Raw genomic sequence first — 14,854 nt, forward strand, 5'->3', positions numbered from 1 at the left:
GCGCTTTTGCCGCTGAGCTAAATCCCCAGCCCCGTGTTTCCCTTCTTAATATGTCTTTTTGGAGGTTCAGCTAGGTTGAGAACATAGCATTCTTCCTTCCAGCTCCAGCCCCAGCTATGTGCAGTTGAGTACTGCTGCCTATTTCATAATAGTCAAATCACTCATATATCAGCTCTCTTTCTCTCTCTCTCTGTGTGTGTGTGTGTGTGTGTGTGTGTGTGTGTCTCTTTCTCTCTCTCTCTCTCTTCCTCCCTCCCTCTGCCATCCCATTTTTCCCATTCTTTTTCTTTTATACCTAAAAATTGGATATTAATATGGGCTCTCAATTTTTGTTAGCCATTCTAAAACAATGATTTACCACTCAAACCAGCTGCAAAGGGGATTGTTTCCTAATTTCCCACTTCATTGCTATCACCGAAGAAAGACACATGGGCCCCTTTTATCTGGAATCTTAACTGTTGATCTTCGTGTGACGATAAAGATTATAATATATTAATTTCTTCCTTTATTCAGCAAACATGTATAGAATGGCCATTTGGGGAAAATGCAAGGAATGGAGTTCTTTGCCTAGAGCACAACAAACAAATTATGAATACACCTTACAAAGCACATACACCCATGCAACAGTAGTAGTACAAAAATAAACATCAGACTCAAGGTTTCAAAATATGTGTAGAAGTAATTGTTTTTGCAGTTACACGGTATGCGTGATTCAGGAGCTGCACCATTCCCGAAGACCTTTCTTGTCTGGAAGCCACTGGAGCTAAGCAATGTCATGCTTTGAGGGGAACTATGCATTTAAGCCACTATATACACCGCTGCATAATCAGAACAATCAGAAAGAGATATTGCACTTTCTTTTCATTTACTTGCCCTTTTCCAAGGGAGACTTCTTTTTTTTTCACTTCTTTGTGAGAACAGTTATTCAATATACACAGGAAATTTGTCACTTTTTTTACCTTGTTTATTGTTCAGAATCAGTAGAGCAAGAAATGCATTATAGCCTAACTCAGGCCGAGTTGGGAAAAGTTTTCTGGGCATGTAGATCAAGAAACTAAATAGGAGCTTCCTGAGGTCAGGGTGAAGAACAGAGATGTAAACAATAGGACCTGGACTTGTGGGTTCTTTCTTTACCCAGTGTCATTTTGAGAAATAACTCCGTGATTACTGCAGTGTATACATAAAGGTAATGAAATAGTTCCCAGTATCACTGCAATAATGATTTTGGACAGTTACTCTTTAGAAGTACACATTTTTAAAAGATTTTTATATTGATTATTCAAGTAATTAGTTGATGTTTTTCTAGAAACTTCCACTTCTTCTCTTTCAAAAATAGATTTTTTTATAGTCATTGTTGTACCCTTACAAGAATAACGCCAGCGTGTTAGGCTCAGCAAGGCTGCTAGCTGTCTGTTAAGACTGATTTAAGTGACTTTCAGAGAAACTCCTTCTCCAAAGTAATCATGAAGGCCAGCAGCACTACCAGACCTCTGCAGAATCGAGTTCTTTTGTGTCTGGACCATACTTAAGCCATGCAATGCGAGGTTCTAGTAGAGTGTTCTGAAATGATTCTTCTGTTAAGGGTGTAGCACCTAACGCAGTTAGGAAAGAACTTAAGTGATTACTTCGCTGATATCAAGTTATTCAAATGATTGTCAAGGCATATAGGTCGCTTAAGTAGTTAACAAACTTTTTTGGCCAGTAATTTATTTTTATTTTAATTTGTGCTCTTTGTTGAGCCACAACATGTTGGTTGAATATAGCATGAGAAATAAAAGAATTTATGCAAATATGATAGTGATATCTTTACCAGGTCTGAAGAGAAACAATCTGATTGGTTGGCTGGACTTTACAATAAGAATAGCTATCCTTTTTACCTAATAGAAAAGTCAAAGCTGCTCTCTAAATTCATCTTAATGATCATGTGCTTTTGGATAGAAGATAGGTAGATAGATAGATAGATAAATAGATAGATAGATACTATAGCATACACAAGAAATATAACCAGGAGTGAGGGAAATTCAGTATTGGTGGGTAAAAATGGACTTTGATAAAATAATAATTGTCTTTGTAAGACTAAGATGTAACTTCAACTGGATCAATTATTCCATCTACCATGATACAGTTTAACAGTTCTGTTTTGAATTGAATTGATTTTTTTTAAAAAAATCTGTTGTCTTCAAGATATGATACAATTTTTTGAGACTATTTGTAAAGTAGAAGTTAATCTTCCAAGACTTGATATGTTTTTACATTACAGTTATATAAAGCTAACTTTCAATTTTTGCTGTGCTGGTGACTGAATCTAGAGCCTGGCATATATTGAAAATATATAGTATTGTTATATAAAAACCAAATTAGTTGAGCAATCAACCAGACAGATGAAAATACTGCAGCTAAAACTGGAACTAGAGAACAGATACTATTCAGTTAATGTAGAGTTAATTTTCTTATTAATATGGTTCTCTACATGCTACACATTAAATGAGGATTATTAACAATTCAGATTTGTATGACTGTAAAGATTCATTTAAATGTAAGTAAAGTTGTTCCACATTATTTCAAGAGGAGTTAAATGGAAATCTTCATGTTGTGCTGGGTGGCTTAGTTATATTCAAATTTTAAACAGAGTATATTTGTTCTATACAATTATCGGTAATACACGACCAAGAGTTTTGGTATTATGACCTTATTCTTTCATTCGTACTCTCTCTCTCTGTCTCTCTCTCTGTCTCTCTCTTTCTCTCCCCTCCCTTTCCTCTCTCCTCTCTCTCTCTGTACACACACACACACACACACACACACACACACACACAAATATAATTGACTTTGTTTTTTCTCTAAAATAAAGAGGTATGTTAAAAATTGAATAACTTTTTATTTAAGCAATGACCTATTGTGTTGTTTCTATAATAGTTGCAATAGCAGAGAAAACTCGTTTATTTAACTATTTCTCTAACCTGATGGATATTGGAAATTGTATTCTTGTATATTATCAGTTCATTTGTGTGTAATATGTCTCTCAATATTTTCTATATAATATATTAATAGTACATAAAGTAATATTTTCTGAAGCATTTCTTATAACAAAAATATAGCAGAAAATAGGTGTTTTTTTAAAAAATAATTATGACACATTACAAGTCTGTTAGCAAAATAAATATGTTAAAAATAATGCTAAAGTACTATATTTGTCTCTTCCCTCTACACCTTCCATGAGTAACAAAAATGCTCAGTTCTTACTGCCCCAGTTTTTCTAACCATTTTTTTCAATTGCTTTTGCCACTCTGTCAGTTCAGACCCTTTTAATCCTTCCTCTACCTCAACTGTATCATTTAACATGGTTTTTCTTCACTATCAGGTTCTTTATAAAGAGCTATCAGAATTCCCAAAGTTACTTAAATATGAACTGTTACTGCACACTATTTGCTAACTGAGCAACTTTTCTCAGTTTGACACTAAGGGTGATTCATAATGTGGTCTCAAAAATTATTTCTTAATCATGGGCCATCATCAATAAAACATGCAGGTGCACATGTGTACAAAGAGTTGTACATTTTTTATGGACTTGCTAGAATCCTTTTCCCATAAGATTTGGAAATATACTCCATCTCTATATTCATATTTATACTCTACAACACAAAACTTACATTCTGACCATGTTAGATTACAAGCAACTTCAAGACTGATGTGATGTCTAATGTAAGATCACATTCTCGTGCGTCCCATAATTCTTTGGAATATTTTCATCAAGTAACTTGGCCTCCGGCATCTCTCCCTTGAGAAGTCTTTGAATGTTTTCTTTCCTTTTGCATATCCATGACCTGTGACCTGGACAAATCAGGAAGCATTTGGGACAGATAGATGTTATTTTTCAGGTTTCACTCACTACTGTTCTTCCTAACAAATTACTTTGTTTTGTGGGAAATAATGTTCACTAAAGAACTTGGGCTGTGCTCACTTCATTAACACAGTCTACATTCATCCCTAAATTTAATAACTATTTAATTCATGTCAGGTCAGACAAGTGTTATAAGTGGTCCTCCTTTTTATATTTTCCAGGTTTCTTGAGTACAGGGGACCAGGCTGCAAAAGGAAACTATGGACTTCTTGATCTCATACAGGCTTTAAGATGGACTAGTGAAAACATTGGATTCTTTGGTGGTGACCCCTTGAGAATCACTGTGTTTGGATCAGGCGCTGGGGGTTCATGTGTCAATCTGCTGACTTTATCCCATTATTCTGAAGGTAACCGTTGGAGCAATTCAACCAAAGGTATTATGCAGGTTGCAAATTTTGACAATTTTGGTGTCTGCATGCCACCACCATCAGTAGTATGTGATGCTCTGTATATATTTCTCTGTTCAAACTGAGTGTTAGGTTGAACTCAATGACTGTTTGAAACTATATCTCTTCAGCTTTTCTATGCATGTTTAAATTTTTGTCACACATTTTCCTTTGTCTCCTGTGTAGCTTGGCAAGGAAGCCCTTTCAAGCACACTTCAGAATAGTCAGCATCAGAGTTATTTTTCTTTCTTTCAAAGGGTGATTTCAGAGAAAATCAGGCAAAGATATTCATAGTTCTGTCCTCTCTGTTTATTCAGTAGTCAAAATCAAAGAAGTCATTTTTAATGCATGAATTTTATATAATCTATTTTCAAGATAATAGACGTTTAAAACCCTTTATTAGCATGAAACTAATGAAGCAGCCATAAGCTAGTTTGTCTGGAAACATGTGATTTCATTTGTTGTCTGAGGAGAGAATGGATATTTGATTATTTTTGCATGCATGATCCAAAATTGTCAAAGCATCAAGGTCAGTAGTGGAGCTTTTGATTACAAAGAAAAATACATTTGATTTTGTGCTTTTTTTTTTATTTTTAACTCCAAAAATATTTTTCCCCTAAAGCTTGGCATACAAGCATAGAATACTGAGGCTGCTTAAATCCATAAAATATTTTTCTGTTTCCATTTGCTGGCTTTGACATCCAAAGTGCCTGTCCAAGGCTCATATGGTTGTTCTTTATGAGCTCCATTTTGCCATGTGTTCAATCACCCATTTGAACTGCATTATTAATTTGAAATATCTACAAAAACAGAAGAGTTTTGCTGATGAAGTTTGCAAACACTTTCCATTAGTTACGTTTAATAGAGAGGACAAAAGAGACTATGAATCAACCTAGAACATCTTTTAGTTTTTGCTTCTTGTCACTTATAAATAATGAACTTAATTATTTACTGCTAAGTGTAATTCATGAAGCATCTTAAATTGTAATATTCAATTTTATGATATGAACACTAGATATACAATGTTGTAGTTATCAATATCTAGTAATGTGGAAATCCAAAAGAATAGCTAGTCATTAAATGAGTGTATATATATGTATATTTATATGTATATACATATATACAGAGAGTCAGGTTTCAAGACAGATTTAATTTGTTAATATAACATCTCTTTTATATTAGTAGGATTCTGATTGGAAATGACAAAATGATGCAGTTGAGAACATTTTCAATTGCATAGAGATTTTGATATGTAATGAAATTACTTATTTAGAAGTAACAAACTTGGGCTTTTAAAAAATAAATAGATTACATTGTTTTACTTTTACTATGATGTTAGTCACAATACTTAGCTAAATTGGCACACAACAACTTGTTTAAACTCACTGGGGCCATTTCATCGAAAATGGGCACAAAGTCCATCTCAGTTGAGACTATTGTTAGAAAATTGGTTACTTAGTCAACTAGCAATTGCTGTTCAACAATTGAAAGTGGAAGAGATGTCATGAAAAAAATTGAAAATGTAGCCCTTTAGTGTAGCCTTTAAGAGAATTTGTCTATACCTTGCCAGAGACATGGGCTTAGATTTAAACTAGTCCTAAATGCATCTCCAGAATGAGCTGTTCGTCTTGACCTGGAGATGCTGAGATCTTTTGAAACTGTCTTGTTGATTCTGCCTCCAATACAGACACTGGTTTTAAAGGCTATAAACTCCACAAAGAGCTACAGCCATGCTCAGACCTGCATCAACCATGAATCAATTACATCTTGTGTACACTTAATGAGCATTCTCACTACTGATAAAATAAATGGTTTTCCCAATATCACCTAAATGGCAATTTCAGGCAATATTCATTCACTAAGATGTCAGTTATACTTTAAATCTTTTTTTTTGGCATATTCAATTAATGCCATTGAGTTCCTGAAATGGTAAAGAATATTATAAAAATCATCAAGCTTCTTTTAGCTGTAAAATTATTAATTTATAAAATATTTGCCCTGGCAAATGTTGACAGTCTATATATTTTTGAAATTATTGGTATTTTAATATTTGCTCTAGCATATGTGTGTCTATTGTTCTACACTATATTTATAAAGATGTCAGAAAAGAACAAATTTGAATTAGTATTGTTTAGCTTTTTGAATATTTTTTAATTAACTAGTCAAATTATAGAATTTTGTGTGTGTGTGTGTGTTTGGAGAAAAAATTTGAAGCTTCTAATTCAGACAACGCATTAACACCTTTGTGAAAAGTTATTTTCTCATCACATATGAGCAATTTAACATATTTTTAATTAACTAAACTACAAAGCTACACCTGAAAATAGATACTAAATGTAAAAGAAAATGAATAAATTATATTTTTAAAAACAATTATTTTCACATAATACCCTAACGAACAGAAAACTGCATTTGCAAATTTCAGTGGCTCTTATACTGCATATGGGGCCAAAATTCATATTTCTTAAATGCAAGTAAGTAAAAAGGGGTAGAACATGTATGCTTCATATTTCATGATAAACTATAGCAGTACACATTCAGCAGTGAAAAAAATTTAATTGACCCTCACCAAATCCTTTTGCTGTTGGTTATTTTCCTTTGACTTAGTGAAGACATTTCAATCGTTATGTGTTCTTCTGAAAAAGGAACAATCAACCTAATATTTCTGACATGAATATCTACATAGAATATGTCTAAAGTGATATTCTGTTTTGTGTGTGACCTTACAGCCATCACCAGGGTACTAACAAATATATAGCCCCAGTAGTTGTATGAGATTTTTATTATCTTCCAAATTAAATCTTGTTAAAATGAACACAGAGAATCTTTTTTTTTTTTTTTCTTTTTTTTGTTTTGTTTTGTTTTTTTTCCGGTACCAGGAATTGAACTCATGACCTTGTGCTTGCCAGGCAGGTGCTGTGCCACTAAGCTAAATCCCCAGCCCCCATTTTTAACAAGAATAGAGATAGCCAAATTGAGTGATATATCACAGGCATAAAATACCAAATCTGATACAGAGAAGAGAAGGATTTGAGAAAGAGAAAGGATTTGCTCCATTCATTTGCTATTGATAATAAATTTTGTGTTATGCTCATAGAAGAAATTATTTGCTGATTTCTACAACTAGTATTTCAACTACTCATCTCCTTGCTTGCTGCCTCTTGAGTCTGCAAAATTTAGACCTCTTCACCCTTCAAGTAGATGCCACTCAAAGTACTTGACATAAGTCTGTATTTCTGAGCCATTATACCCTGGGGATGGCTTTGTATACCACATCTTAGGCAAGAATATCTCTCTCTGTCTCTCTCTTTCTCTCTCTCTCTCTCTCTCTCTGTCTCTGTCTGTCTCTCTCTCTCCCTCTCCCTCTCTCCCTCTCCCTCGCTCTCTCTCTCCCCCTGAGATGTATCTAGGTTTTTAAATATATGTCTAAAATATCAGATTTTATTGTTTTGCTGCAACATTTTTCAAGGTAATCTGAAACTGTTTGTTGATTTTCCCATAGGACTTTTTCAACGAGCAATAGCTCAAAGTGGAACAGCCCTTTCCAGCTGGGCTGTTAGTTTCCAACCTGCAAAATATGCTAGAATGTTGGCCACAAAAGTTGGCTGCAATGTTTCAGATACAGTAGATTTAGTGGAATGCCTCCAGAAGAAGCCTTACAAAGAACTTGTTGATCAAGATATTCAACCAGCCCGATACCACATAGCCTTTGGACCTGTGATTGATGGTGATGTAATACCAGATGACCCTCAGATACTGATGGAGCAAGGAGAGTTTCTCAACTATGATATAATGTTAGGAGTTAACCAAGGGGAAGGTTTAAAATTTGTTGAAAATATAGTAGATAGTGATGATGGTATATCTGCTAGTGACTTTGATTTCGCTGTTTCCAATTTTGTTGATAATTTATATGGATACCCTGAAGGCAAAGATGTTTTAAGAGAAACCATTAAATTCATGTATACCGACTGGGCTGACAGGCATAACCCAGAGACCAGAAGGAAGACCTTACTGGCTTTGTTTACGGACCATCAGTGGGTGGCACCAGCTGTAGCTACAGCAGATCTTCACTCAAACTTTGGTTCACCTACGTACTTCTATGCTTTTTACCATCATTGTCAAACCGACCAGGTTCCAGCGTGGGCTGACGCAGCCCATGGAGACGAGGTTCCTTATGTGCTGGGAATACCCATGATTGGGCCTACAGAGTTGTTTCCTTGCAATTTCTCCAAAAATGATGTGATGCTGAGTGCAGTTGTAATGACTTACTGGACAAATTTTGCTAAAACTGGGTAAGTACCTAAGGATTGAGGTTTACTACAATTTTAATAAAAAACACTCTTAGGTATTTTTTACAATGCATACTGTGTCCAAATAGTTGAATGAATCATTCAGCAATATATGAAAATTTTTATTCAACATTAATTCTATATTGTTGTGTCTCTAAAAGTCATTTCTTTATTAATTATTCCCTTGAAAAAGTTTATTAAGAAAGACATATCTTTATTGTATTACCCAATAATTAAACATGCTTTGGGTTTTTTAATTATTCAGGATATATTATTGTTTTTTAATTTTGAATAATAAAAAATACTACTGCACATAGTTTTCAAGTTCATAATACTGTGCACTCTTTGATCCTTCCAATTTGAGGTAGGCAAGTCAAATATAATTAATCCCACTTTCACAAAAAGAACCTGAGTGTCTATGAACTTCCTATAAATACTTGTATTCATATATATAGCAACACCAGGACTCACCCTTTATCTACAGTTTCCAAATCCCAAGTCTGTTCTACTCTTCCATGCCATCCCTGCTACATTGCCTATGACATAACTCATATATACGTGAATATTTAAATCATTCTTGAAACTCTTTGAGTAGATAGTAGTCAGCACTAAATAAGCAGAGACAGCAAAGAATGTGACACTTACCTGCCTTAAGTTACCATCTATCTAACAATCTACCTGTTAGGAGATGCAAAAGTCCAAAGTGACCCCAGTTAATGTTAAAACACAGTTTAAAACCTTACTGAATTGCCTCATCAAATAGCCCAGCAGTATTTTGATTAAGAAAAAAATTAAAAATTTTGTTTTATAATTTCTTTTTTTTTTATTAGTGACCCAAATCAACCAGTTCCTCAAGACACAAAATTCATCCATACTAAACCCAACCGCTTTGAAGAAGTAGCATGGACCAGATATTCCCAGAAAGACCAACTTTATCTCCATATTGGATTAAAACCAAGGGTTAAAGAGCATTACCGAGCCAATAAGGTGAACCTCTGGTTGGAGCTGGTACCTCATCTGCATAATCTCAATGACATTTCTCAGTATACCTCGACAACAACTAAAGTGCCATCAACTGACATCACTCTCAGACCTACGAGAAAAAATTCTATACCGGTCACATCCGCCTTTCCCACCGCTAAGCAAGATGATCCCAAACAACAGCCAAGTCCGTTTTCAGTGGATCAAAGGGACTACTCCACGGAGCTGAGCGTCACTATTGCAGTCGGAGCATCGCTGCTCTTTCTGAACATCTTGGCTTTTGCAGCCCTATACTACAAAAAGGATAAGAGGAGACATGATGTTCACCGAAGGTGTAGCCCTCAGCGCACTACGACCAACGACCTGACCCATGCCCAGGAAGAGGAAATCATGTCTCTCCAAATGAAGCACACTGATTTGGATCATGAATGTGAGTCCATCCATCCACATGAGGTGGTTCTTCGGACCGCCTGCCCCCCAGATTACACACTAGCTATGAGAAGATCACCTGATGATGTTCCTTTAATGACACCCAACACTATTACGATGATTCCCAACACCATACCAGGGATTCAGCCCTTACACACATTCAATACATTTACTGGAGGACAGAACAACACTCTGCCCCACCCCCACCCCCACCCCCATTCACATTCAACAACCAGGGTATAGCCAGATAAGAGAAACAAACTATTTTTTTGATGGATTACAGTAAAAGATTACTGAAGATTCCTTGGTTTTCAACCTACAAGACTCTCATTATTTAAATAAGGAGGAATATTATGTGAATATACATATCAAGAACTTGGGGGTTTTGAAAATATGAATTGTATATATATATACATAAATCAACTTTAAAAACAAATTGCAATTGCTTGAAGCAGTTGTTCTGAATGATACTTTTTCATTCACATTCAAGAATTAATTTTTTGAAGATTTAAGTTACATAATGGAATTAGGCATGTGGAACACCAAGCAGGAAAGAACTATGTCTGAAATATCAAAAAATAAAAATTAAAAAACAACTATGAATATGCACAAGGGACACACCAATGGAATGTCAGATAATTTTCACCAGTTTTTATTTGGAGCCGTTTTATTGTGTAGACCATATTTACATATTTGGATAAGTACACAAAGCACCAATGCTGTTAATGGCCTTAGCAGAGGCTCATGCTGAAATTTGCCAGTAAAACAAAGAAGTTTAAAGACTGGCAGGTACAACATTATCACATAAGTGCTGTCAGTATAAAGTTGTGGGGATAAAGGAAACTGGATATTTTAAGCACGATGTGCATGATAATTTATATGCTTGGTGGCTGTGCTGCTGATTAAGCCGTAATTAAAATTCTTTTCATCCCATTGGAGTTTTTAATAGAAGCTTCCTCCATCAATTGGCAGAATCTAAAGAAGATTTTAAGGGGCAAAAATAATGACAGTAAAATAAATCACAGTAGTGTCAATAATAGATGGGATTAGTTATTAAATGTATTTGAGGAAACTATAGGTTTAGTGATGAATACTCGCTGATATGAATCCCAGAAAAAAAAGTTTTCCTGTGTTTTAATATTCTTTTCATTCTCATATAAATAATTTATAAAAATATAACCCCAATTGGACATGTGTTACAGGATCTACAGTTTGCTGTGGTTTTTGTTAGTCTGTATTTTGTTCCTTTTAGTAAGGTGAAGTGTGTCCAAAGGATTACTCACAACAGTCTTTTATGATATGAGGGTGCCCCAAAATTATCATTCTGAGTACAGTTCTCAGTTAATTGATTTACTCATGTTGCATGACAAAATGTTTAATAATAGTAATTCAATATAAAGTTATGTCCCGCTTCACATCACTTAACTTTCTCACTGAGGTTCATTCACTGGAATTTATTCACACACTCTCAGTAGAGTACAACATAGAAACAGAACCTAAGAGAGTTGACACCTGGAAGATTTTAGTCTTACACATATGTGTGATTTTAAATGAATTTCTAAGATCACAGGAAACTCTTCATCTCCCTGTTGTTTACCAATAATATCAGTATGTCACAGACCTTTCCAAATGTTTGTATATGTAATCAGATGTACATTTATATTAAAAAAATGAGATGGACTTAAAGAGCACATCCTGACAAATACTTTCTCTTACCTGTACTATATTTCTATTAGACTAAAGTTATGTGATTTTTTTTTACATTTTTTCAGATGACTAGCAATTTTGATAGTTTGTAAGATAATGCAAAGAACTTTCTCTGACAAACTAACTGCAGTAACAGAAACCTTTCTTTTCAGTTACTCTTTTTCAAGAATGAAAGCTTATTATACAAAAGAAAAATATTGTATACTACTTGATGGAAACAACTTTGTACATCTCGGCCATGTCACTGGTCATTGCGTGAAATAAAGATAATCTGGATAATGACTATTAGTCAAATGCTAAGAGACATGATTTTTGCTCATTAAAGAGCTAAAATGTTTATTGCTGTTTTGTCTTTTTTTAAAAAACAAAAACTAAAAGAACATTACTGTCTCAAAGAGTCATTTTTCTAGACCAGTCCGGCTTTTGAAGTCATACGAGTAACTTCTACAGAAAACACAACCATGTATTTAGAGGGAAGTCTAAGCAAAGATTAACATGTGAAGGTGTGATAGTATGCATTTATAAGCTTCAGGAACTCATGAAAAACACTAGCTTTGATTTTTTAAGTAACCCTTTTGTGAAGGTGCTGTAGAAGGAAAGTACCAGCTGTTCTCCGGTAGAAACGCACGTTCCATTTTTCAATCATCAGGGAAAAGGTCTATGGAAAATAAATGTGTGATATTTCAGGAAATAAAAATATCTAGGTTCTTAGTGCAAAAGTAATTAAACTATCATAAAGTAATGGATAAAAGGTTATCATAAGAAGAATTTGTGTTGAGCAAGATAATTAAACTGACACTAGAAAATATAAATATATATGTATATATATATTTCAAGTGGTTTCTTTCATTATAATTTCTCCTCCCAATTATTAACTATCAATAAAATATAGATATTATTCCATAATGTCCAATAAATACCTCTGTTAGAAGTAAAAGTCTTCAAAATCCAGAGTGGTCTATATTCAATTTTTGCCTGATGTGGTTATGTTTTTAGACTGTGAACTGCCAATGTAAACCAATAAAAAGAAATGTTTAGCATCCGAAGTACTGTTTAATCAGAAAACTGTGTTTTACTATACTAATTTTAAAAAGGGTAAAAACAGAAAGAGAAGTACCAACAAAATAATATGTGAATGAATACTTTCATATGCATTATTACTTTATGTGGCAAAGCCAAGCATTTGATTGTATTTTATTGATGGCCATATTTTTATCTACACACCCTTTATTCTACAGTTAATCAATCAATCAATCAATCAATCAGTTTACCTGTGCATAATATATCTGATATCTACTTTATATTAATTTAGGGAACTAATTTAGGAAAACAAAGCATAGTCCCACTCTTTTCTCTAAATTAAGATAGTATCTGTCAAGTTTATGGAAGATAAAACAGCCAGATTTTATTATTGTTTTCAAGTCATGTGGTGAAGTTATTGTGAATGAGTGTTGTTGTTAGTTTTATAATTACAGCCTCTGGTTTTCTGAATGTAAAATGATGTCCCGTAGTCAGCAGAATAATAAGAACATTTTGTTTTAAAATTTTCTTTTTATTAGTACATGTTTGCAGTAAATATGATTAAATTTTTCATGAAGAGTTGATACATGTACTGTTTTTAAAGCTGAAACTTTATTTTCAAATGCAAGGAAAAAATTCCTCAACATTGTTATTCAGTTTTAGGCAATATATTAAAAATGTATTTATATAGATGATCATTTGCTTTAGAATAAAAAGTAAGTACCAAATTTCAAAATACTATTTTGGCCTTATATATTAATTCAGGTTTTCCTGCCTTGGATTAAACTGTAACCAAACCAGGTTGTTTAGAATTACTATCATTAAGCTAAAATGATCTCTATTTCATTGATTTGCTCTTCTACAAATTTTTTCCAAACATTTATCAAAAGATTAACACTGTATTAGAGTATGAGATAAGAAATAGTAAGGTAACAGTTTTAATACTTTCAAATTTTTATTGAGCGTGCTGACTGTGAAAATGACTACTGCAGATATTTAACAAATTTCATCGTTTTATGCAAATTAGAACAAAATTTGCTGAAACATTATACCAAATTTAAAAGTTGATTAAAAATGTAATTTAATTCAGACTTCTTGATCTGTTCAATAAAAATTTTTTAGAACTTTTACCATATGTAGTATTAAGTACGCAAAGATAGTGATAATTTCATTGCAGAAATTAAGAGCCAAAACTCAATTACTATGGTATAATATATACTGTAACAACAGTTATTTCACCTGTTGGAATATTCATGCTGACACACATATTAATCACAACAAAAATATATAAAGAATGTAGTAACTGTGTTCCAGCTTTAAAGACTCTACTACACAGAGATCACTGGGATTCTTTTCTTTGGCGAGTTTCACTGAAATGTTTTCACAGAGCAAAATGACAAATGGTATTCTTAGGAAGCTGTCAAACATCATGGCAGTCCTTTGATGTTAGTAATTTTGTTTTCCACTGTGTTATTGGTTCAAAGTACTGGCCTTTTCCCTCATTTCTAGTAATTAGTTGTTATAGACTATCACTTTTTAATGTCAGTGAAAATTAGATAATTTGTTATACTTGTGAAAACATGTTCCCAAATAAATTCAATTAATGGGCACTTCCCTGCTGAGATTTTGTTATCATTCATTTAATTATCTTGCCAAGCTTTACTGTTACAGCAATTACTTTATCTTTTTAGTCAATAAGCTAAGGGAATGTCTCCAATAGCCTTATACTTCTCCTGCACTTGATATGTTAACAATACACGCTTCAGAGTTCCATCAGAAACCACTAAAGAAATTTCCCACTGATGTGAAACATTCTGTTGGCCAACTTGATTCTTTTTCATAAGCATTGTGATTTGGTTTTAATCTGGCACTTTGCTGTACTTATATGCAGGCTTAAAATCAACTCTCTGGTCAGAGTTGTGGAGAATACAGATTGGAATGACTGTGTGCAGGGCTTAAGTGCCTTTTCCTTCTGGAATTTTCTTTATAAAATCTAATATTTTTAATTTGCAGATTTGGATAAATTGATTTTAAAGATAAAATAGAATGACAATGTTATCAATTGCTGATAAGATGTTTTTATTTTGAAGTACTTGCATCTAATTTGATTTTCACATGATATCAAATGGGCTCAAATAACT

General features: G+C 33.6%; 1 protein-coding gene across 4 annotated transcripts in view; it reads left to right on the forward strand.

The window, feature by feature from the left end:
- The window catches only part of Nlgn1 (neuroligin 1), an 810,843-nt gene extending 796,520 nt beyond the window's left edge, over window positions 1-14,323 (forward strand). For 3 of the 4 annotated variants that reach the window (XM_013513592.1, XM_013513593.1, XM_005383018.2), the window contains 3 exons: window positions 4,063-4,275; window positions 7,790-8,579; window positions 9,407-14,323. In XM_013513592.1, coding sequence (XP_013369046.1) covers window positions 4,063-4,275; window positions 7,790-8,579; window positions 9,407-10,229 — 1,826 coding nt within the window. In that variant the 3' untranslated portion in view covers window positions 10,230-14,323. The remainder of the gene's footprint in view (window positions 1-4,062; window positions 4,276-7,789; window positions 8,580-9,406) is intronic. The other variant, XM_013513594.1, reaches the window with a different exon arrangement.
- The last annotated feature ends 531 nt before the right edge of the window (window positions 14,324-14,854 follow it).

This window comes from Chinchilla lanigera, unplaced genomic scaffold, assembly GCF_000276665.1.
Source record: "Chinchilla lanigera isolate Chin_1 unplaced genomic scaffold, ChiLan1.0 scaffold00019, whole genome shotgun sequence".
NCBI lineage: Eukaryota > Metazoa > Chordata > Mammalia > Rodentia > Chinchillidae > Chinchilla > Chinchilla lanigera.